This window comes from Oratosquilla oratoria, chromosome 27 (genome assembly GCF_046742065.1).
Source record: "Oratosquilla oratoria isolate Oo_2021 chromosome 27, ASM4674206v1, whole genome shotgun sequence".
In the NCBI taxonomy this organism is placed as follows: Eukaryota; Metazoa; Arthropoda; class Malacostraca; order Stomatopoda; family Squillidae; genus Oratosquilla; species Oratosquilla oratoria.
In genome coordinates, this window is record NC_134803.1 from 56,438,865 (window position 1) to 56,462,119 (window position 23,255).

General features: G+C 40.0%; 1 protein-coding gene across 10 annotated transcripts in view; it reads right to left on the bottom strand.

The window, feature by feature from the left end:
- Nucleotides 1–23,255, bottom strand: part of LOC143040098 (uncharacterized) — a 426,287-nt gene that overhangs the window by 301,158 nt on the left and 101,874 nt on the right. For 9 of the 10 annotated variants that reach the window (XM_076210786.1, XM_076210787.1, XM_076210785.1 and 6 more), the window contains exons 2-16: nucleotides 19,847–19,908; nucleotides 18,794–18,973; nucleotides 16,957–17,049; nucleotides 14,689–14,909; nucleotides 13,643–13,745; nucleotides 13,114–13,302; nucleotides 12,591–12,728; nucleotides 11,869–12,006; nucleotides 11,189–11,326; nucleotides 10,651–10,860; nucleotides 9,913–10,114; nucleotides 9,348–9,565; nucleotides 8,193–8,333; nucleotides 1,036–1,200; nucleotides 655–840 (exon numbers count right to left, since the gene is read on the bottom strand). In XM_076210786.1, the coding sequence (XP_076066901.1) occupies nucleotides 655–840; nucleotides 1,036–1,200; nucleotides 8,193–8,333; nucleotides 9,348–9,565; nucleotides 9,913–10,114; nucleotides 10,651–10,860; nucleotides 11,189–11,326; nucleotides 11,869–12,006; nucleotides 12,591–12,728; nucleotides 13,114–13,302; nucleotides 13,643–13,745; nucleotides 14,689–14,909; nucleotides 16,957–17,049; nucleotides 18,794–18,973; nucleotides 19,847–19,908 (2,384 nt within the window). Of the gene's footprint in view, nucleotides 1–654; nucleotides 841–1,035; nucleotides 1,201–3,970; nucleotides 3,997–8,192; nucleotides 8,334–9,347; nucleotides 9,566–9,912; nucleotides 10,115–10,650; nucleotides 10,861–11,188; nucleotides 11,327–11,868; nucleotides 12,007–12,590; nucleotides 12,729–13,113; nucleotides 13,303–13,642; nucleotides 13,746–14,688; nucleotides 14,910–16,956; nucleotides 17,050–18,793; nucleotides 18,974–19,846; nucleotides 19,909–23,255 lie in introns of those variants that run through there. The other variant, XM_076210789.1, reaches the window with a different exon arrangement.

Below are 23,255 nucleotides of genomic sequence, written 5' to 3' on the forward strand. Positions count from 1 at the left end.
GGACCGCCACGGGTGGGCAACCCTTGGCACGCGTGCCAAATTTGGCACACTAAAGACCATTCTTTTCCGGTGCGTGAAACCTAGAGTTCACATAAAAAAGAGAGTGATCTTAATGTAGCGCAATTAGTGATGATGGTGATGATAGTGATGTCACGAATGCACTTTTTTATGTTGATGCTGGAGATTGTTAATGAAACTAAGATGTACTTACACCAAGAATATTGTACGTCAAAAGGTATAACATATACAAACAAATCTGATCATTTTTATGACAGTCGCATGCAGAATTCGAACCCATTGCTTTCGGCCACCCGTGAGAACATCTTCACAGAGCCTTTACCCACTGCACCAACAGATAATCTCTGTTGGTGTAGTGGGTTAAGGCTCTGTAAAGGTGATCTTAAGTGTGGCCGAAAGCAATGGGTACGAATCCTGCATGAGACTGTCATAAAATTATCAGAGTGATGTTGCTGTTACATGTGAATTTCTCTCATATACAAACAAATATACATAGAAATATGAATAAACATACACACACACACATACACACACACACACACATACACACACACACAAAATCCATGCATACACATGTACATTAATACATAGACATGACACATATACATTAATATACACAGAAAATAATAGTCATACCTGAGTAGCGAGATACATTTTCTGTGGTATGGTCGCGCGCACGCGCACCAGTACTTCCTTGTCCTGTTTCAGGTTCCACATCATCCTCTCGATCTCATCCGGAGCCAACTCTTGCACGAGGGCCTGGAAGGACTTCGAGACGTTCTTGAAGAGAAGCTCCATCTCTTCGATTTCGGTCTGTTTTTTCTGGTTAAAAAAAATAAGATGGACAAATCACTTATGACTCTCAGATTAATCATGACACCTGGGCGATGATTTTGGTGTTTGTTTATCGGCAAAGTCTACTGATTGAGAAGATATACGGCAGTAAACAAGGATTTACAACGGACATGGAAACCGTAAGGAGATTCTTAGGGTCCAAATCGAAGTGTCCGGGATTACCTTGAGGTCTTCCCCGTACTGCCGGATGGCTTCGATAGAGCAGGGCAAGGTGGAGCTGAGCATTTGCTCAGACTCTTGGAGCCACAGTTCGAGGCGCTCCTGGCCGGCCTGGTAGTCGTTCTTGGTCCGTAGCACCTGCCCTCGATGGAGGTACTGTTGCACGTACTGCGAATTCACAAAGACACAAAAGACGCTCAAGCAAAGCTTCGACGTGACAAAAGGGATGTGACATGTCGGTGGTATGGAGAAGGAGCGAGGTATTTGTGTAGGTTCGATTTAGGTGTTATTGATTTTATGATTTTTTTTTTTTTTTGTGAGTTAGTAAATTTAGGGTAGGCGCTTATATCTTAAATGCGAATTTGTATCCTCAACCCCAAATTCACAATTCAATATATATATATGTACATATACATACATATATATATATATACATACATATATATATATATATATATGTATATATATATATATGTATATATATATATATATGTATATATATATATATCAAACATATGTATTATAGGCATTAGATTTATTATATTGGCTGGAATTTGTTTAAAAGTTATCTACACTTTAATATAATGTGATACATCAAATTATTGTTTTCGCTGGAGTTGGAAGATCCAGAGAAGAATTAGATAAAGATTATTTCATTTTGGTGGTTTGTCTTATCAATCATACCACATGTTTTCCTGAGTTCTCTCAGGTCTTAGGTAAAATAATTGGTTTAATATATTTGGCCACTTTTCGTTGCATGAGCCGCAGGGTAGCAAATAAAGGAGGACGAATTTCGATTTCAAAGTGTCTTGTGGAGCTTCTAAGACTACGTAATGAAGGGAAATGAGGTAGAAAGAGTAGGTTGTGGAGAGGGTGGAGGCAGAGGAGGATGGGGAGGAGGAGGAAGAAGAGGAAAGGGAAGGGGAAAGGAGGAAGAAGAGGGGGAAGAGGAGGAAGGAAAACATATGACTATGCAAGATATGTCGCTAAACGACCACAGCAACCTTTATTGAAAGAAGATGTCATCAGTTGCTAGGCATAGCTTTATGAGACTAACTAGACTGGGCTTTGTCAACACGTTTATGTAAGCTTGGTCCTATATTAATGACACGAGAGCAAAAGCTCATTGTGGTCCTATATTAATGACATAAAGATAAGTTAAGTGTAAAGCTATAGCAGGACGAGGAGAAAGCGGAGGCGGAGGAGGCAGAGGAGGCAGAGGAGGAGGAGGAGGAGGAGGAGGAGGAGGAGGAAAGAGGAGGAAGTGCTGGGACAGTGTGCTACTGAGGACCCAAGGGGAAAAAAGGACAACAAAGAGAATTATATACTAAAGAAATGACACGGCATTCCTGAGTTGGTGCACAGACTTTGTTAGAATGTAATGTTATACAAGGAAACTTTCAATCATGAAACAGAGTGGATGCTGAGACATACAATAAAATGTGAATGGAACACTGCTCAGGCATGATGGAAACATGCATACAGAAGGAGAAGAAGAAGAAGAAAGAAAACGGGAGGCGGAGAGGGGAGAGAAGCTAGCGACAAGAGATACGAGAGACAGTGGAAGACGAATGAAATACAGACAAAAGAGACAGATAGAATGACAAATGAGCAGGTAGACAGAGTGAGTGAGCGAGTGAATGAGTGGGTCAGAATAGGAGAGAGAGAGAGAGAGAGAGAGAGAGAGAGAGAGAGAGAGAGAGAGAGAGAGAGAGAGAGAGAGAGAGAGAGAGAGAGAGAGAGAGAGAGAGAGAGAGAGAGAGAGAGAGAGAGAGAGAGAGAGAGAGAGTGTGTGTGTGTGTGTGTGTGTGTGAGAGAGAGAGAGAGAGAGAGAGAGAGAGAGAGAGAGAGAGAGAGAGAGAGAGAGAGAGAGAGAAGGAGTGGGAATGTGTGTGTGTGTGTGTGTGTGTGTGTGTGTGTGTGTGTGTGTGTGTGTGTGTGTGTGTGTGTGTGTGTGTGTGTGTGTGAGAGAGAGAGAGAGAGAGAGAGAGAAATATATAGATGGGGATAGATAGATAAATAGACAGATAGTAGACAGGAGGTAAAGGAGAGAATCTGTGTTTTATTTTGCGCATGCGTGTATGTGTTTCACTTGTTCATTAATCCTTGTAATGTTCTGTAGAGTAGAGAAGAGTGCTCTTTGGGATGAGTTCCAAACACGGGCTGGCCAAGTCTGTCGGATGATGCGACCATTCTAGACAGCAAAACGGGCATCGTTAGGGCGCAGATCAGCTTTGTCTGATTCGCTTTGCGAGGGAACGTGATCGACTCTTTCAAGACACTGTCTGTATCTATCTATAGGACACCAAATTCTTTTTCAGTTTTGTTTTATGTTGTTATACCCAAAGACGAGACAATAACACCCTAAGTAATGTGTATGTTCTTTTTGTCAAATTAGATAATAAGCATTAATGCTTTTGTGCTTATTCTTCAGAGTGCATGAACAGTGTGTACGTGTGTGTGTGTGTGTGTGTGTGTGTGTGTGTGTGTGTGTGTGTGTGTGTGTGTGTGTGTGTGTGTGTGTGTGTGTGTGTGTGTGTGTGTGTGTATGTATGTGTGTGTGTGTACGAGTGTGTGTGTATATAAATGTATGTGTGTGTAAATGTACACACTTCATTGAAGCACATCCTGAAGTCATATTATACAATTAACATAATTTAACTTATTTTTCATTTTATAATTACTTATACCCCATCTACATGTTCAATCAACATTAATGTCAAAGTAAGACACTACTAACTTACACATTCCCTCATCAAGCGAACAGGAGAAATTAAACTGTTGCAGATAAAAATGAAAAAAAACAGTATATATGTATATAAAAAGTAGCGTGGCATCACAGTTAAGCGAAAAAAAATAAAGAAACGGTTTAATGGACGGATGTGATTTGTCTCATTTTCACGCGCTGACCTGACTACTACTGAGCAGCCGTACTTACCCCACATGAGGTTTGGAGTCGCTCACCAAACGCCTCCTGCCCAAGACAAGGCATTGCCCATCAACAACAAATGGCCCCGGGAACGTAATCATACCCCCAACAAAGGATTCAGAGAGGTGGATGGCTCCCGTTACATACATATAAATATACATGTACATATACTGCACATACATACATGCATGAATACATATGTATATATACATACATACATACATACATACATACATACATATGTATATATACATACATACATACATATATATATATATATATATATATATATATATATATATATATATATATGTATGTATGCTAATAAGAACACGGGTACGTGTGTTCACTTATGCAAAGTAGACCACTTGGAAAAAGAAACTAACGAAGCAGAGCGCTTTCGTATATTACATCTTCAGTGCACTGAAGATGTGCACTGAAGATGTAATATACGAAAGCGCTCTGCTTCGTTAGTTTCTTTTTCCAAGTGGTCTACTTTGCATATATATGTATATACACATACCACGAAAGCTGGTCTGGTCTTCGACACATACCGCCATTCATACGGTATTCTGGTAACCAACCTTAACCAGGTATACACACAGAAATCAACTGATTTTATTTGTCTGTTGAGGAAAGTCAAGTGAGTATCAGAAGGTAAGTCAAGATGTGTAAAAGACCAGTGATCAATTTGGTGACAATAATACAGTGCTACATAGTAAAGCTTTACTACATGCTTATGTACATACTGTATATATATATATATATATATATATGTACATATATATATGTATATATATATAAATGTATATATATACACATATATAGTGTGTGTGTGTGTGTGTGTTTGTATATATATATATATATATATATATATATATATATATATATATATCTCCTAGACAAAATGTAGTTGCACATTTGTAAATAATAATCACGAAGAATCCACAGTCGGAATAAAAGGAAACTTAGAAGAAAGTATAACTTCTATATTTCGGCTAATAGCTATAGCCCTCTTCAGGAAAGTACAGATTGCAAAAAGTTACAGAGACATAAGTACAATTGAGATGTGAGTGAAAGGTGAACACGCAGAGCTATAACCGGACAATTCGTCGCGCAGGACGGAGTCAGAGGTGAGGGGATGTGTGGTTGGAGGTGTGAGGTCAGAAGGGAAGCAGGGTGGTAGCGGGGTCAGGAGGGTGATCATTCTTAACCAAACGGCTAGCTGTGAGCCGAAATATAGAAGTTATACTTTCTTCTAAGTTTCCTTTTATTCCGACTGTGGGTTCTTCGTGATTAATGTGTATATATATATATATATATATATATATATATATATATATATATTCATATATACATGTATATAAATACTGTATGTGTATGTATGTTCACATAATAACCGAGAACAAAAATTTAACACTAGTTATGAAGAATCTTTTATTTACAATAGGATATTTGCAACAGAAAGTGCATGCATACTTGTATGTGTGACATATACATGTGGAAACACGTTATCGTACATACTGTGAGCAAGAATGCTTACAATTAACTACAACACAAAGTGAACTAACGTAAATGATATATAACTGAGACAAGTTACCCTATCTAGGCTTATTGAAGTTAAATGTTATAATTTTTAATTAAGAAATATTTGTGAATTAACAGTGAAGTGTAACAAAAAAATTACATTAAGAATTGGAAGGTTATTTAGACAAACTTTAGTATATATTTTTTTAGTATATTACTTAAACTCGTTATTAGGTTTTGGTAAAAAAGAAAAGGATAATGATGATGATAATACCATAGATGAAGTCCATATATTCATCAACGTTTGATGAAGCAGTTACTGAGATTTGTGTTCTGGGGTGACACACCAGAATTATACCATCTGGTGTTAACCAGAAACAATTCTACAAAGGATACCACCTCAAGCCATGGGTAAAAAAAAAAAAAATCCTCTCAGTCTTCGTTTTTGGTGTCGAAGTCACTAAGACTACTTGTGAGGCTCCTGATATCGAAGAACTAATTTGATATCTACACTAATCCAGATTCACCCTATTGAGTACTGTACACCCTTACTCTACCAATACAGTGTGCAACTACGAACTACCATCTGCATCCATTAACTGTGTAGTCTGCACCAGGCTGTCGCTGTAAATAATCTTGAGAATTCCTGTCAGGTAGCAAAGGCAGCCTCCACAAGCAGTACCAAGACCAGCTTTTGAAACCTTGTTCACTGTGAACTGAAACTACGTATTTGATTTCATGATTTACTTACAAACAAGCTGAGATTCCTTTCCGACACAAGGGACGCACTCGATTCCTGTTCAGAAAATCGACTTATTCTTACAGAAATCGAAATTTGGGGATCCTAAGCAGAACTTGAGAGTCCAATTCTAAGAAGAATTTTGAAAGTTAAGTTCTAAGAAGAACTGAGTCGTTAAAGGACAAAGCAGTATTTAAAGAGTTAGATTAGGATTAGCTATGATTTACTGCGTAAGAATTAAGAAATTAATAGTTATTTATGTACATATTTATGTTAGAATTTAGATGTTATTAACATAAACTATACGAGCTTGATGGCCGTACTATTCCTAACGGATATCTAAACAAGATAATTACATCATGAATTGAAATATATAATTAACTGATATAATGATATACCTATGTGCGTGGTTTTGTGTGTGTGTGTGTGTGTGTGTGTGTGTGTGTGTGTGTGTGTGTGTGTGTGTGTGTGTGTGTGTGTGTGTGTGTGTGTGTGTGTGTGTGTGTGTGTGTGTGTGTGTGTGTGTGTGTGTGTGTGTGTGTGTGTGCGCGTGTGCATCTGTTTTCGTATCACTGAGTGTATCTATGAGTGTGCGTGCACTTGTATGTGCATATGCATATTTTTGTATATGTGCAGGTATATGTGTACATGTACGTGCTTATTTATATACGTACGTGTATACATACAATACGTACATGTGTGCGTAAGTAGTACGTGTACACCTATGTATGTATTATGTATGACCATAAATACACTTCATAGAATTCACTCAATATTTTGACCCTCTTGTTCATGTCAAACCACTACTCAAAGAAACTGTGTGGCTAGTTCGAGAATCATCTTATAATAATCCTAACCAATACATTATTGTTTAGTTTACGTGTATCCACTCCCTTCAGACATCATGCATTGCTACTGCAAATCTTCCCTGCCCTATTTAAGAAGTTTTGACGTTGAGACAAACTTTGGTCAGTTGTAATAATACCCTCCCCGCCGTAATAGTATCAGAGAGTCCTATCTGATCTAACACGTACCTACACACACACACACACACACACATACACACACACACACACACACACACACACACACACACGCACGCACGCACTCACATTCACAAACACACACACGCACGCACACACACACATACACATTCAAACACACACACACACTCACTCACACATACACACACACACGCACAGACACACACATACACACACACACGCACAGACACACACATACACACACACACGCACGCACACACAATTCACACGTGCACACACATACGCGCACACCCAGACACACACACACACACACACACACACACACACACACACACACACACACATTCATACACACACAAAACCACACCATATATCTTTTTAGGCAATACTCATACACACAGATGAAATAATACAGTCATTAAACTCATACATATCTTAACTAGATACTATAGATTATTTCATATAAAGACCTACTAATTTATGAACAAAATAAAAGAAAATCTACGATTGATGACAAATTATAGCAATAATGATTCAGTCACTTTTGAAGTTAAATGTTAAGTTCATGCGTCTATGCATTAAGTCTTAAGTTGCGAGTTAAATCCAGCTTAAGTATAGAATTAGTACTGGAATTTTCGAAAATTAAAATGAGAGCCTATTGAATTCGAAACGAATTCATCAAAAATTGATATCTACAGTATATTCATGCAATATAAAATGTATTAATACCTCAACTGGCAAGAAAAAAATACATCGCGTTAGTAGTCGTAGATTAGAATTGTGAGAGACAAAAAAGGCAAAAAATTAGTATTAGAATTAATTTTCTTTTGTGCAGAAACCCAACACTTCGACATAAGATGAGACACGAAGAGAACGTTAACTGATAATCAAGAACGGGTCATGATGAACGTCGGTCAATGGAGGAACGTTCCTTGCGGGGTTGAGAACGTGGTTGACTCACCTGGAAGAGTTCGTCCCAACGGGAGTTGAGATGGAGGACCTGACCCCGGATCTCCTGGGCGACGTCGTGTCTGCAGGTGGCCGCCAAGAAGTTGGCCGTCTCGTTCATCTGCGCGTGTTTGTCCTTCCATTCGGAGAGGTCCTGAACCAGAAGACATCGAGGAACATGAACAACTTCGTCTCACATGAAATAGCTCACGTGTTCAAGCCTTCTGTCATATTTCATCATGATATCATCATCATAGCTTGTCACGCCGGACAGGCACCCATTCAAATGTTCTTCGGTTGATTTTTATTAAATAGGTGTTGGTTATATTGATAGAAAGTGGGCATGAGTTTAGGAATTGTGATATAATTCATATACTGACTATAATGAGGTACTAGTCAGCGAAGGTCCTTGTGTCAGGACGCACGCGATATTTCCGACCCGCCGACGGTTGTCCCACCAGACTTGGTCAGCTAAACCGAGGCGTGATTAACAGCTGTCTTCTACACATTGCCTACTTTTAATCTAACTTCACTATACTTGGTGGTATACAACCGTGAGATTGATATACCCGGGTACACAAGTGGCACAAACCAAGAAGTCTGTCAGAGGAAACACGACATAAGGATGAAGTCTTTATAGTCAGAGCAAGAAATTTCGCCCCTAAGAGCTCATCTCGTCGGGGACACAAACGCGCTACTGTAGGGTTGCAATGAACCCTCAACATGATAACAGACTTTCTACATTTTTGATTCCGGATATTGTCAGACTAATCGGCTTTGGGGTAGAATCGTGATTAAAAAAACTCGTTTAGGTACCCCCAAAACAAACAAAACCTCATTTAGTTAACCCCAAAACAAACAAAAACCCGTTTAGTTACCCCCAAAAACAAACAAAACCTCATTTAATTACCCCCAAACCAAACAAAATATTTTACATTTATCAGAACAAAAATCTATGAAATACGTCACTAAGAGAGAGAGAGAGAGAGAGAGATAGAGAGATAGAGAGAGAGAGAGAGAGAGAGAGAGAGAAAAAGAGAAAGAGAGAGATAGAGATAGAGATAGAGAGAGAGAGAGAGAGGTAAACAAAAGGTAAAATAATAATCCAGATGGACGGAGACCATCTTCTGACGCCTGGCGAACCACCTGTGCATAGCAAGCCACTAACCTGGAAGTACTCCATCTTGTCTTCTTCTGGCAGGTCGACCATGGAGAAGGCTCGGTCGAGCCAAGCCTCGAACTGTTCGGTGAGGCTCACGAACTTGCGCCAGTAAGCAATGACCTCTTCCAGGAGCGACTGGATACACCGAAGCTCTACGGAGACGTTACGCCACCTTTCGTTCATCTCCAACATGAACTTCGCGATTCCGTCGCACTCCGCTTTAGCTGCAGAAGGAAGGATCGAACTAAATATCTCTTTCTCTTAAATTAGCAAGTAACTAAATGTATATTGAACGTGAACTTATGATCTGAAATAGAGTAATCCCTCTCATATCCGAACCGCCATTATCCAAAATTCGCTAGTATCCGAACAGTACGAAGAAACCTCACGAGTAGTTTGTACTGTGTGCGCATTATGGCCGATTGCGGGAGAATTAATGTACACCTAATAAATACTTCCAAATTTCAAATATATTGTGACCTAGTTCGAATAAGGTAGGGATTACCGTAAATGCAAATACCCAGTTCGTATGTCACTTAATCTTATTATCAGGAATATTTAAAAAACGTACTAAGGTTGGAGTCTTTCTTGTAAGCCTCGGCCACTTGCTGCATCTCCTGGAAGGCGCGATCGAACTCCTGGAAGATGTTCCTCACGCCCACGAAGCTTCTGTACTCATTGAGGATGATCTGGACTTCCGGTTCTCTTCCATACTTCACCGCCCACGTCTTCAGCTTAGCTTCGACCAGGATCAGGAATGCCACCAAGCAGTACTGTGTGTAGACAAGGTATTCATGACGTATGTATGCACGATTCATGACGTATGTATGCATGAAGTTCCCTTGTAAAGTACATGATGATAATATAGTTTAACGTTACAAACTCCTCCCATCGGAAGGCTACGACAATGCCCCTTACAGAGGACTTTGTAGCATAAAAGTTCCATTCACACTACCCTTACCATTTCAGCTAATCACCCTACAACAATATTCTCCCTTTCTATTTCCCCTCTCCTTCTTCTATTCTTATTCAATTTGAGTAAAAGCAGCAACGACTGTAACAGCACTGTAGGAGAGAGGGCAAACGCAGAGTATGGGATCCAATATATTTGACGTTTCGCCCAGCAGGGCTTCTTCAGAAGAAGCCCTGCTGGGCGAAACGTTAGATACATTGGATCCCATACTCTGCGTTTGGCCTCTCGACTACACTTATTCAATTTCTCTCCCACTGACTGCCACACTTCCTCCACTGCCTTATATCTTCTCCTTCCCCTGAAATCCCCTCGTGTTTATACGTCCCTCCAACTCACCCGATGTTCCAGATATTTCAGTTTGATTTTCCGAAGTGCTGCTCTTGGCGCGATCGTCTTGAGTCGAAGTTCCATGTATTCCAGCTGCTGAGGCGGGATCTTGGTCGCGTCTGTCGAGGACTTGACGTTCTCGAACTTCGTCAGGATCGAAGGCAATTCGGCGAAAAAGACCTTGTGGTCTTCTATTTTGCGACTCAGTAAATTTGCAATCTGCAAGGACCAAATGAGTTGTTCGGTGAATGATGGCAACAGCAACGTGACTTGATTCTATTGATATCTCAACTACCTCTAACGGAGAGCTTCATATATTAAAAACGGAGAGGCAGGTTACTAAAACATCAATACCTCAACTAATATCTCTTTTAGTCTTAACTTCTGTTTTTCTGAATTAAAAAACACTACTCACACTATTCATTAGATAATATTATTACCAATAAGGGAAAGTAATACAGAACGATCCTCTCTAATTCAACGGCAGTCGTCTTTCTTCATAAAGAGCCTGCGTATGCATAACAGGACTTCCTGTCTCCCAACTCACCTCGTCATGTTTTCCGTTCAGTTTGTCCTCTGTGCCCAGCATGCTCTCGGCCCGGCTCAGCCACTCGCCGATGGGGCCCAAGGAGCCTGGGAGGGACGCGTCCAGGAGCCAAGTCCAGTGAGAGAGCTGCTGCCACACCTGGAAGGTGAATACAAGAGAGGATGTACAGGACGTCGTGGGGGGCAGATTTTACGATATACATACATACATACATATACCAAGGCTTTCCCCCAACCCCCCTTACAAGGGAGGCAGCCAAAAAGAAAAAGGCATAAAATCATTCCCACCCATTCCATCCCTAAATACACTCCACTCCCCTCCACCTTCCCTCCCATCTTAGCAGTAACAATAAACGATGTACAGGAGGTTTCGGGGGGCAGATTTGACTATATAAAGTACTATTGGGGGTTTATAAAATCAGGCAACTACGGACTTACATTCTAATAATCCCCTAGATTAATCAGAATAGGGATGATTTTTCAGGTTAATATATGATAATAATCCTATAGTTGTTAATGTTTCTGTAAGCCACGTTATAGAAGTTCAAACACTCAAACATCTGTGAACTGATATCGTAACAATCGCTGAACATTATCGAAATGCGAATGCCTTTCTACTTTAAAATAAACAAAAGTAAATGAACTTATCCATGTTAACATATCCTTAGGCGGCCACATTACCTTCTGCCAGAGGGCCACGATGTTATCCCACGAATCGGTCGTTATCGAGATCATCGACGACTGCGACTCGACCAAAGACTTGAGCTTCTCGTAGATGATCTGTTTCTCGTCTGCTTCCGACCTAAGGGCCTTGAAGCGCTGAAAGAAGAGGATCGAAATCGGATTATGAATCGACATCAGGCAAAAGGGATACCCCTTATCCTGGATCGAATACCCTTTAAAGCATTAAACTTCAAACCCGACCTTTACAGGTAATCTTAGAGGAAGAATCGAGCTCTTAGATTTATAAGTAATGTTAGAAGAAGAATGAACAAAGCGAACTAATCTATTCTTTATCCTTAGCAATACCAACTGATCCCTCTAAAGAATCTACCCAAGACAGTATAAAAACAATATCATTTGACTGAAAGTAAACACTAAATTAATAAGATCATTTCCACCCTGTACCCCTCAAACTACTGAAAGAAGAATATATAAACAATATCATTTCAACCCTGTACAACTCAAACTACTGAAAGAAGAGTATATAAACAATATTATTCGACTGAGAGTAACCACTAAATTAATAAGATTATTTCAACCCTGTACACATGGAACTACTCAAAGAGGAGTATATAAATCACTCCATCCAGTTCCAGGGAATATATTCGAGTCGGTGAATAGTCACCTGGGAATCGGGTGAGGCGGGACCCAAGTTAGGAGTGACCTCGCTTGACACTCACCTCGTAGTTGATGTTGCCGTGAGTGACGGGGTCGTGGAGGGTGTCCAGCCAGGCCGAGGTGTGCGAGAGCCAGGTCGTCAGCTCTGTGTACTCGAGTTCGATTTCGCTAAACATGTCCGAGCTCTCCATAGTCGAGGCCTGGGCGAAGAAGGAGGAGGTTATACAAGAAGAGTCTTTTTAGAGAAACTGCGAGGAACGAAATAACCTTATAAATATGCACAGGTGTACACATACACACATCTATATATACATATATACATAAAATGTAAATATATACACATTTATACATGTGTGCATATATGAATAATGTATGTTTACATTTATTACATGAATTCCGTGCATTGCACACGCACACACACACATATATATCTATATAATATATATATATATATAATATATATGTATATATATATATATATATATATATATATATATATAAATATCATGTAACAAATCACTTATGACAGTAAAGTCCCTCAGACTTCAAGTCCCGAGTTACACCCTTTTGTCGCCTTCATCTCACCTTGACAGGACTAATTCCAGGTTCGGGGTACTTGTTGAGGAACTGTGCCACGTAGGTCATGATCGATTTCTCTTCGGGTTTGTCCACATCGACGTCTTCGGGATCCAGGAGCTTGGCGATGCCCAGCTCCTTCTCCGCGATCTTGAAGGCAGCTTCGAGGCGGGCCTTGTTCGAGCAGTTGGCATAAGCCTGGAGGGCGTGGGAGAGACAAAATAAGAGTATTGATTCGTAATTTGTGCAATCAGTGACAAGTGATATATACGCAATGTATAAAGAACAAAAGATGGTGTTGACAGATGAGCGAGAACGTTTTATTTTCTATCTACTCTTTATTCCTGTTATTATCATTATTACCATCGATTCCATTTATGTCTCCATTCTTATTTATCTATTTATTCATCTTTTTTCTTTCTTACGGGGAAAGAGGTCATTTTATTGCCACCTGACACGGTACTGTGGATGGCTCTCATCGGTGAGTATGCTTTGGGGAAACCTAAGAAGAAGAAGAAGAGGTTGTGTGTGAACGCACCTGAAGGTTGACCAGGCGTGGGTTGATGCAGTGCACGATGGCCAGAAAGGCGTTGCCGTCGCGCCAACTGCTCCCGAAGTCGTTCACAACGATGCCGAAACGTCTGCGGGAAGAAGAAGAACAAAGAGGGGAGTTAGTTCACCAAAACATAAAAATACAGGAGACTCCAAGAGGCCATAAGGCCTACACTAGGTACTTCGCCCTTATCCATAAAGTTATCTAATCTTCTCTTAAAAAAATCAATAGTTTCAGCCCTCACTACGTAGTTACTAAGTCTTCCATTCGTTAATCACTCTGTTGATAAACTAGTCCTTACCATTTCCTAATGGGAATTAAACTGAGATTCATAACAACATAATGGAACATTTGTTTTTTGTTTTGTTTTTTGTGGAAATGATGGCAAAAACTTATTCTTTAACAAGAGATGATGGATTGAGATAAGGAGGAAGAAGAGGAGGAAAAGAGGTGAGAGAAGGAAAAATAAGAGGAAGAGGAGGAGGAGGATGTAGAGGAAGAAAAGTGTGATAAGAAGGAAGAAAATCGGGAAGAAGTGGAGGAAAAATTAGGAGTAGAAGGGAGGAGGACAGAGGGAGGGAGGAGAAGGGAGAGGAGGGAAGGAAGAAGAAGAAGAAGAAGAGAAGAAGAAGAAAAGAGAAAGACGAAGTAGAAAAAGAAGAAGAAGAAGAAGAAGAAGAAGAAGAAGAAGAAGACGAAGTAGAAGAAGAAGAAGAAGAAGAAGAAGAAGAAGAAGAAGACGAAGTAGAAGAAGAGAAGAAGAAGAAGAAGAAGAAGAAGAAGAAAAAGACGAAGACGAAGAAGAAGAAGAAGAATAAGTAGAAGAAGAAGAAGAAGTAGAAGAAGAAGAAGAAGAAGTAGAGGAAGACGAAGAAAAGAAAGAAGACGAGAAATAAGAAGACAAAGAAGAAGAAAAGAAAGAAAACGAGAAATAAGAAGAGAAAGAAAAAGAAGAAGAAGAAGAAGACGAATAAACATAACAGGAGCAACAACAACAGACGACGACGACGCCACCGCCGCCGAGAACTCACTTAGTGACCGACTGTCGGACCCACTCCAGCAGCGCCTTCTTCGCGCCCATCTTCCACTTCTCTGCGGCGGCGGATCTTCGGGTGACAGAGGGCGGCCTGTCGCGGGAAATGGCCGGCCCCTCGCCCGAAACTCCGCCCACGCTGAAGGGCGAGTCACTCCTTCCTCCTTCGAGGTCCATCAGCTCACCCAGCCTCTCCAGCTGCCGGGTGTTCTCCTCAATCTGTGCACGAGAAGAGAGGTAAGCTGCTTACATCTAGAAAAGAAGTTTGACATGATCCTCTCCATTCTGACGGACGGGTGGCATAGTTTTAGCCGGTAAACAGCCTTGACGGTGGTGGGGGTAAATCTATTTATGATAATTATTTTGCAATGAAACATGAATGGTACATCCAGCTTTAAGTTCAGCAACTCTTTCGTGGGATGTCTTCGTCGGGTTCCAGTGAGTACGACTTTTGTAGAACCTTGACGTGCACGTCCTCAATCAGAACCAAATTGTACATTTCATTTGCTGCCAGTGATCGATATATTCTAACGAAAGTGATGGTAGCGTCATGCGCGTGCTGATCTACAAGTCTAAGGCGTGGTGAAGAGGCTGTGATATAAGCAAACTTAAAGTAAATAATATTTTGACCTGTGTTTGATGCACTGAGCTAAATCTTGATGAAACACATTCCGTAACGAGTCTCCTTTAACTAAATCATTCTTTTCATCGTGTGTATGAAATTGGCAGTTGCCGAAAAGTCTATCGAAATAAACACCAAATGGGCGGACGGAGCCTTTATTGTATTAGTATGACGTTTCGAAACGTCGTACAAATACAATAAAGGCTCCGTCCGAACATTATGTTTATTCCGATAGACTTTTCATCATAGTCTAAAGCCGTGAGGAGCGTTGAATGATGTCTTGTTTTAGCCCATGGGGCACTATTCTACATTATAGAACAAATTGCTAGTAACAGCGATGTAATTCAAACGATCTCGAAGCGTGATTCCCAGTCGTTACCACTCTCCCGCTGAGATCGCTAATGTTCTGAGTGGTGGAGTGGTAACGCTTGGGACTCGGGTTCCAAGGGACCCAAGTTCAAAGCTCGCCTCGGCCGGGGCTGATTGCTTACTATTCTACATATTTTAAACTACGGCTTGCTGTGCTGCTCTGTGATGTGCTGTGCTGTGCTGGACGAGGCTAGACGCGTTGTAGATTCCCTCGAGTCTCACTCACCCAGAGGAGCACCTCGACTCCGTACCCGTCCTCGTAGAGGGACACGTACTCCTTGTCCGAGTCGTCCTCATCCTCGTAAGCGCTCGAGCGGCCGTACGGAAAGTACGCTTGACTTCGGTCCCCTGCTTCGGCGTCTTCCCCTTGGTCCTCCTCCTCCCTCTCCCTCTCCCTCTCCCACTCCGCCTTTATCATCTCGTACCTCCTCTCTGCCTCGGCAGCCTCTCCGGGTTCCCACACGATCTTGGGGAGTCCGGAAGGGAGAGAGAGGAAAGGGCAAAGCAGAAGAGGACACCCAAGAAGATGGAGGCCAGATGTCAAGTCGGGCAAGCGACGACGGTAAGAGATTTGAGGGAAAGTGTTAAGTGGTTTTCCCATGACCAATTTCCGTGATATTACACAGCCACAGCTTGTATTACTAGTCATGGTCATCTCGTGTGAACCAAAATTAAAGATATATATCATAATGATACTTGAAAACTATAAATCAAAATTGCTTCTACGAGTCTGAAGAACGTTCCTTCACAGTCACAACGTAATCTTAAAACGATCGATATTAGAAAACAGAATTGATATATTTTCTTACAAATATAAGAATATCAGCAGAATTTATGACATAATGAGTGTGAAGACTACGAAAGATTAAAACAATATATATATTCATATATATATATATATATATATATATGTATATATATATATATATATATATATATATACACAAATTTTCTACAAAGCTGAAAAAAAATATTTCATTTACCTGTTGACTTAATGCTTAGACTCATATTTAAAAGAATGTCAGAAATTACATACATTATATACACTGAATTATATAACATCTATTACATACATCAAAGGGAAAAAAATCTCCTGAAAAATGGGTTGGAAAAATATGCTATTATGCTGGTTATGTATCATGAACTCTGAACAAAAATCCTTTGAAATGGAACTGAACTTCGGTCTGTAGAACGGAAGCAAGATGTTATTGAGGGAATTTGATTTTCATGAAAATTTCTGAAATATACAGAAAACATCTTGAGCGACGGAGTTACCTGGAAGTAGAGGATAATGGTCCATATTAAGCCAAGGACGACTGAAGGACGTCCATCGACCAGGTCCGTGGCGTTGATGTTCACGAGTTTAATCTGTGTGGCGAGGAAAAGGGTCCAGGGTGAAAACAACGCACAAAAAAAAAGAAAAAAAATTATAAGTACGTACAGGAACACACACACACACACACGCACACACGCCTCGACGCCGCAGTGGTACCGTTCGCAACCGCTACACCAGCTGTCCGCGTTCGATCCCCGCCCAGGGCTGAAATCATTTAAGAATCGCTGTGCTGCGAGTCGATACTCCAACTCTCGTGGGCGAGGAGTTATGTGTTTAAGGTCACTGCATTACCTATAGATTGAGCATATATGAGGTCTGAACTCTAATCCCGGAGGGTAACAGCTGTCGATCACGAGTCTGACACGTGATCAAAGACCAGGGGGATCGCGCGCGCGCGCGCACACACACATACATACACACACACACACACACACACACACACACACACACACACACACACACACACAGACTAGATAAAACGAGATATGAAGACGGGACATCGCGAGCATAGCTCCCCTTCCCGTAAAATACAACTAGGTAAATACACACACACACACACACACACACACACACACACACACACACACACACACACACACACACACACACACACACCGTTCAAGAGTTCGATCCCCGTCCAGGACTTGACGTGCATCCCAACAGTGCAGTCTGACGTCCTCTCACTCAGACAAAGTGTGGCAAATGAAAGTCAAAGGCGAGTGAGAGTATTGCGGACCAAAGTGTAATGAAAGGACGTGATGAATGAATGAATGAATATAGTAAATGAATGAGAGTGAATGTATGCGTAGGTGCTGGGAAAGTGCATGTACAGAGTTATTTCATCATTCATTCCCAAGACTTTTTCCTTCATTTTCTTTTTATTCTCAACCCTTGTCTTGTACACCCTCCTTGTCCTTTCCTTCCATTCTATCTGTAATTACTTCCTTTTGTCGCGTCTCTTATACAATCTGCAAGTCAAACCTTGTTCTCCTTTCTCAAATACTCTTCATCTTTTCCATTCACAAAAAAAGAAAAAAGAAAAAAAAAAAAAGAGAAAAAAAAAAAAAGTTTTCCCCGTATGGCATAGTGCGCCAAATATGGAATATTCAAGAACTTTGTCTTGGCCACCACCAGGAAATTTCTTTTAGCTTCGGGGAACTTGTAACCTGTAAGGAGTTGACCACATCATCCAGCAATTTCCTGTCTTCCTCCTACTCCCCTACCATATTTCTATCTACACATGTCTACCTGGATGAGTGTGTGGGTGGGGGAAGAATAGGCGAAGATGGGCTGGACCTCCTTTATTGCTTATACGTTTCGACCGACTCGGTCTTCTTCCATTAACTGTCTACAAACAACTCGAACCTTACTTTTATACACTCGAATTTGGAAACTCGGACAGATCATCCCCAGACAGCCAACGGGATGACTTGTCCGAGTTTCCAACTTCGACTGTGTAATTGTAAGGTTCGAGTCGTTTGTAGACAGCTTACTGAAGAAGACCGAGTCGGTCGAAACGTATAAGCAATAAAGGAGTTCCAGCCCATCTTCGCTCATTCTTCCTCCACCCACATTCTCACATGTCTACCTTCCAGTCTCGTCCCTACCCTTCTCTTTCCTCTTTTCACCATTACATGTATGTAAAACCCACCCCAAATTGTCAAACTACCCCATTCATTTCTCTCTTCATTCCAACTCTTCCTTCTACCCTTCATTTACAACTCATCCCCCTTGACTTATGCGTTGCTGTTCGATCCCTTCCCTTCTTCTACTCACCCTCTTGCTCTGCAGGAACTGGAGAGCCGTGTTCGCGTTGCTCAGGAAATGAGGTCTCCTCAGGACTCGACCTTTCTCTATGGGAAGCTTGTCCCCCGAGAGCACCTCGAGAAGAGCCAGGAGCTTGGTGCCGTCCTTCAGGTCTTCGATCAAGTCGTTCATCTTCAAGGGTGGAACGTGCTGCGAGAAGGGAGAAGAAACGTGGAAGGTATAGTCTCCATCTGAGCCTTCCACTTTGTGCAAATCATGGAATATTGCCAATAGATTCAATATGGTTGGGTTACGGTATGTACAAAGGATTCATTAACGTTTTGAGTTATGTTCGAGCGCAGGTAAGTCTCTGATAACGATAAATGCAAATTGTAGAATTAAACCAAGCTTAGTAATGACGACAGTCGGATTTCTGTTGACCTAAATCTTCTTGCCGTACGCTCCAATATATATTTACTAGTCAAATCTCTCTTGAAAATAGAAAACTACCTGCAGTGGTATGTGTTTTCTTTGTGGTACACTACTGGGTATTGGATGGAAACGAAGTGTTTAAATGTTTAAATTGGCAAATAATTAGCATTTGTAAACATGACGTCATTTTTCAGCGGTTTATCCTCCAGGTGCAAGTGTACTTGTGTCCAGGAAGCTGCACAACTGACCTTGGAGTCCCCGGATGGGCTTGAACACCGCACTGCCACAGGAAACGTGACCTAAACCCCCATTCCATTTTTTTTTTTTTTATAAGTTTAGTACAAAAAGTAAGTGCAGTTATTTCACCCATCGTTAATTCCCAACCTTCTGACTTCCTCAAATGCTGTGAACATTAACAAAACAAGCGTGGTCCTCCATTGTCCATAGCATGTATAGGTATGTTCCCTTCCTATGGGCAAGTGAAAAGATGTCCCTCCGATTCCAAACATCTCCAAAAATTCAAAAACCTCCAGGAAGTGCTTCAGGTGTTCAGAAATTTTCTAAATCTCGAAACTCTTCATTGCGGTTATTGAAACCTTCCTTATTTTCAAGATTACCAATAGGGAGATTTATATGCATGGGAAGACTTACCCGAGTAAGATGAGCGTTGATCCAGTTCATGAAGGTTTTCTTCTGCACGCGCTCCTGTTCATCTGAAAAAATAAAGAAAAAAAGTAATGTAAGAGGTGACACAGTAAAACTAACAACAACAACAATAATAATAATAAGAGGTGACACAGTAAAACTAACAACATTAACAACAACAACAATAATAATAATAGTAATAATAATAGTAACAACAACAACAACAACAACAACAACAATAATAATAATAATAATAATAATAATAATGATAATAATAATAGCAATAATGATAAATCAAAATTAAAATAAAAAGAAAAGAAGAAATACGTATATGTACATATATATATATATATATACACACACATATATATATATATATACACATATATATATATATATATATATATATATGATGTAAGCGGAATAGGAAACACAGGAGTCTTAGTCTTGAGTTTATTCCTGACTAGTTTCGCAGGTATGCTTTTTCAAAGGAATATGTGTACAAACGGGCTGTGGGCATTATATACATGGGGTGGACCTCACCACCTCTCCGAGTTGCCATAGTTGGTGGCGAATGTGAACATCACATTGTGGCTCACGTAACAATGAAGACATTTTTACAATTGAATATGATAACACTTATACCAAAGAAATTATTAATAGAAAATGTAACAATATTAGTGATAACGATGAAGATAGATATTTAATTAATAATATTAACAATAATAACAAAAATTATAGTAGCAATACAGGAAATAATAACAATAAAATAAAAGTAATAAAATAAAAATGATAATACTAATAACCAAGAAATATTATTGTTAATATTATTAATAAAATATATATCTTCATCGTTATCATTACTATTGTTACATTTTATATTAATAATTTATTTGGGATTAGTGTTAACATATTAAATTGTAAAAATGTCTTCATTGTTACGTGAGCCACAATGTGATGTTCACATTCGCCACCAACTATGGCAACTCGGAGAGGTGGTGAGGTCCACCCCATGTATATAATGCCCACAGCCCGTTTGTACACATATTCCTTTGAAAAAGCATACCTGCGAAACTAGTCAGGAATAAACTCAAGACTAAGACTCCTGTGTTTCCTATTCCGCTTACATCAACCTGTCAGAATGTCTCAACATATATATATATATATATATATATATATACATGCAAAGTAGACTACTTGGAAAAAGAAGCTAACGAAGCAGAGCGCTTTCGTATATTACATCCTCAGTGCAAAAAGTACTTTTTGCACTGAAGATGTAATATACGAAAGCGTTCTGCTTCGTTAGTTTCTTTTTTGCAAGTGGTCTACTTTGCATAAGTGAACACACGTACCCGTGTTCTTATTAGCATATGTATATACATATATATACACACACATTGTGCTTATACATCAAAACACGGGTTGATGACTCAGCGTTCTGAGTTCGACTTCCTGCCCTGGGCTGAACAACATCACTGCACTATAAGTTGGTACTTCAGCTGTGTGTGTGTGTGTGTGTGTGTGTGTGTGTGTGTGTGTGTGTGTGTGTGTGTGTGTGTGTGTGTGTGTGTTTTGTGTGTGTGTGTGTGTGTGTGTGTGTGTGTGTTTTGTGTGTGTGTGTGTGTGTGTGTGTGTGTGTGTGTGTGTGTGTGTGTGTGTGTGTGTGTGTGTCTGTGTGTGTGTTTGTGGGTGGGTTAGGCTACAACATTACCCATAGATTAAGCCATACATAAACTATGAGCTCTCCTCAGGGAAGGTAATAGCTGCCGATCACGTGCCCAACACGAGATCTAAGACCTTGATGAAACACAAGTGGCGTGGTAAACTTATACACCTTGAGAGATTCAGTTCAAAAGGACAGAAGGTGTGCAGTCATCATGTATAATGAAGGCCAGGTGGGAGTATGAAATTTGTTCTTGAAAAGGCGTAAAAAAAGATCAAATAAAAGACATGGGAAAACGTACGTACACACACACATACATACACACACACACACACACACACACACACATACACACATACACACACACACAAAGGATTACAAAGGCGGAGCATGCCGACAGGAGACCTTTTGATCCACATCCAGGTCGGATGCGAAAAAGAAATCATATTAATAATAATAATAAAAAAAAATCATAATAATGTAAATAACAAACAAAATACATGAACAAATGCATAGGTATAGTTAAATAACAAACAAACAGGCAAATAGCAAACAATAACAAACCGACATATAACCAATAATAAATGAAAATCAGACAGACAAATGATAACAAAACAAAAACAAATAATATAAGATAAATTATAATCATTACAGCATCTTACTTAGGTATTTATCTAAATGATTCTTAAAGCTTCGAACTGAACTACATTGCATTACCTGTACAGGAAGTTTATTCCATTCATTAACTACACGGTTGGCAAATTTGTTTCTACGGACACACACATACACATATATAGGTTCACGCCTCAAGAAGTAGAATTTAAAAATGTGACACAAAGTAATGTTATGACCCGAAATATTGTACTCATCCCTAAAAAAAAAATTCAACCAAATACACCCAGTAGAAAAAAAAAAAAAAAATCGGATGGAATCCTTGCCACGTTCACATAGACAATCTGTTTTGTTTACAGCGACAACTTTGTGGTTTTGGGAGGCGCCGGCCATGTTGCTCCTGAGACAGAACGTCTAATGTGTGCGAAAACGCCCATCTGCAGCTGGCCCCTAGCCTCGTTTCCGGCAGAGGCGGACGGGCCTGCTCGACCGACCCAGACACAGGTCTGAAGTAACAGGAACGACGCTTCAGTGTCTTATGGACTCACAAAGTCTACTAACGTTCTCACAGGAACTTGTATTTCAGAGTGTGCCATTGGGAATGGACTTCAATCTTACAACAATAACGAGAGCAAAAACAACGACAATAATAACAGTAAGAAAAAACAACAACAGCAAACTATGGGTGGAAGACCTAAAAAAAAAAAAAAAAAAAAAAAAAAAAAAAAAAAAAAAAAATAATAATAATAATAATAATAATAATAATAATATATATCTATCCATATACCAAGAGCTTTTCCCCCTTATATGGGAGGTAGCCAAGTCAAAGACACGTATCTACTCCCATCCATTTCCCCTCTCGTATCTTAGCTCCTCGTGGATGACGGGTCATCCCTGCATCCCGACCACTGCCCTGGGTCAGAAGCAATGTAGCAAGCCACTATATGTAATACGGTAAGTAACAACGGCAGCGACAAGTGAATATAATGTTTGCGAGAAATAGTAATGATGATAAAATCAGGTAAATAAATAAATAAACAAAAGAACGAATATATAAATAAATCAGATATTTGCTAAAAGCACAACAGCGGAAGCTTTTAAGAAATTCGAGCCACCGCAAATAGCGAGAAATTACTTGGA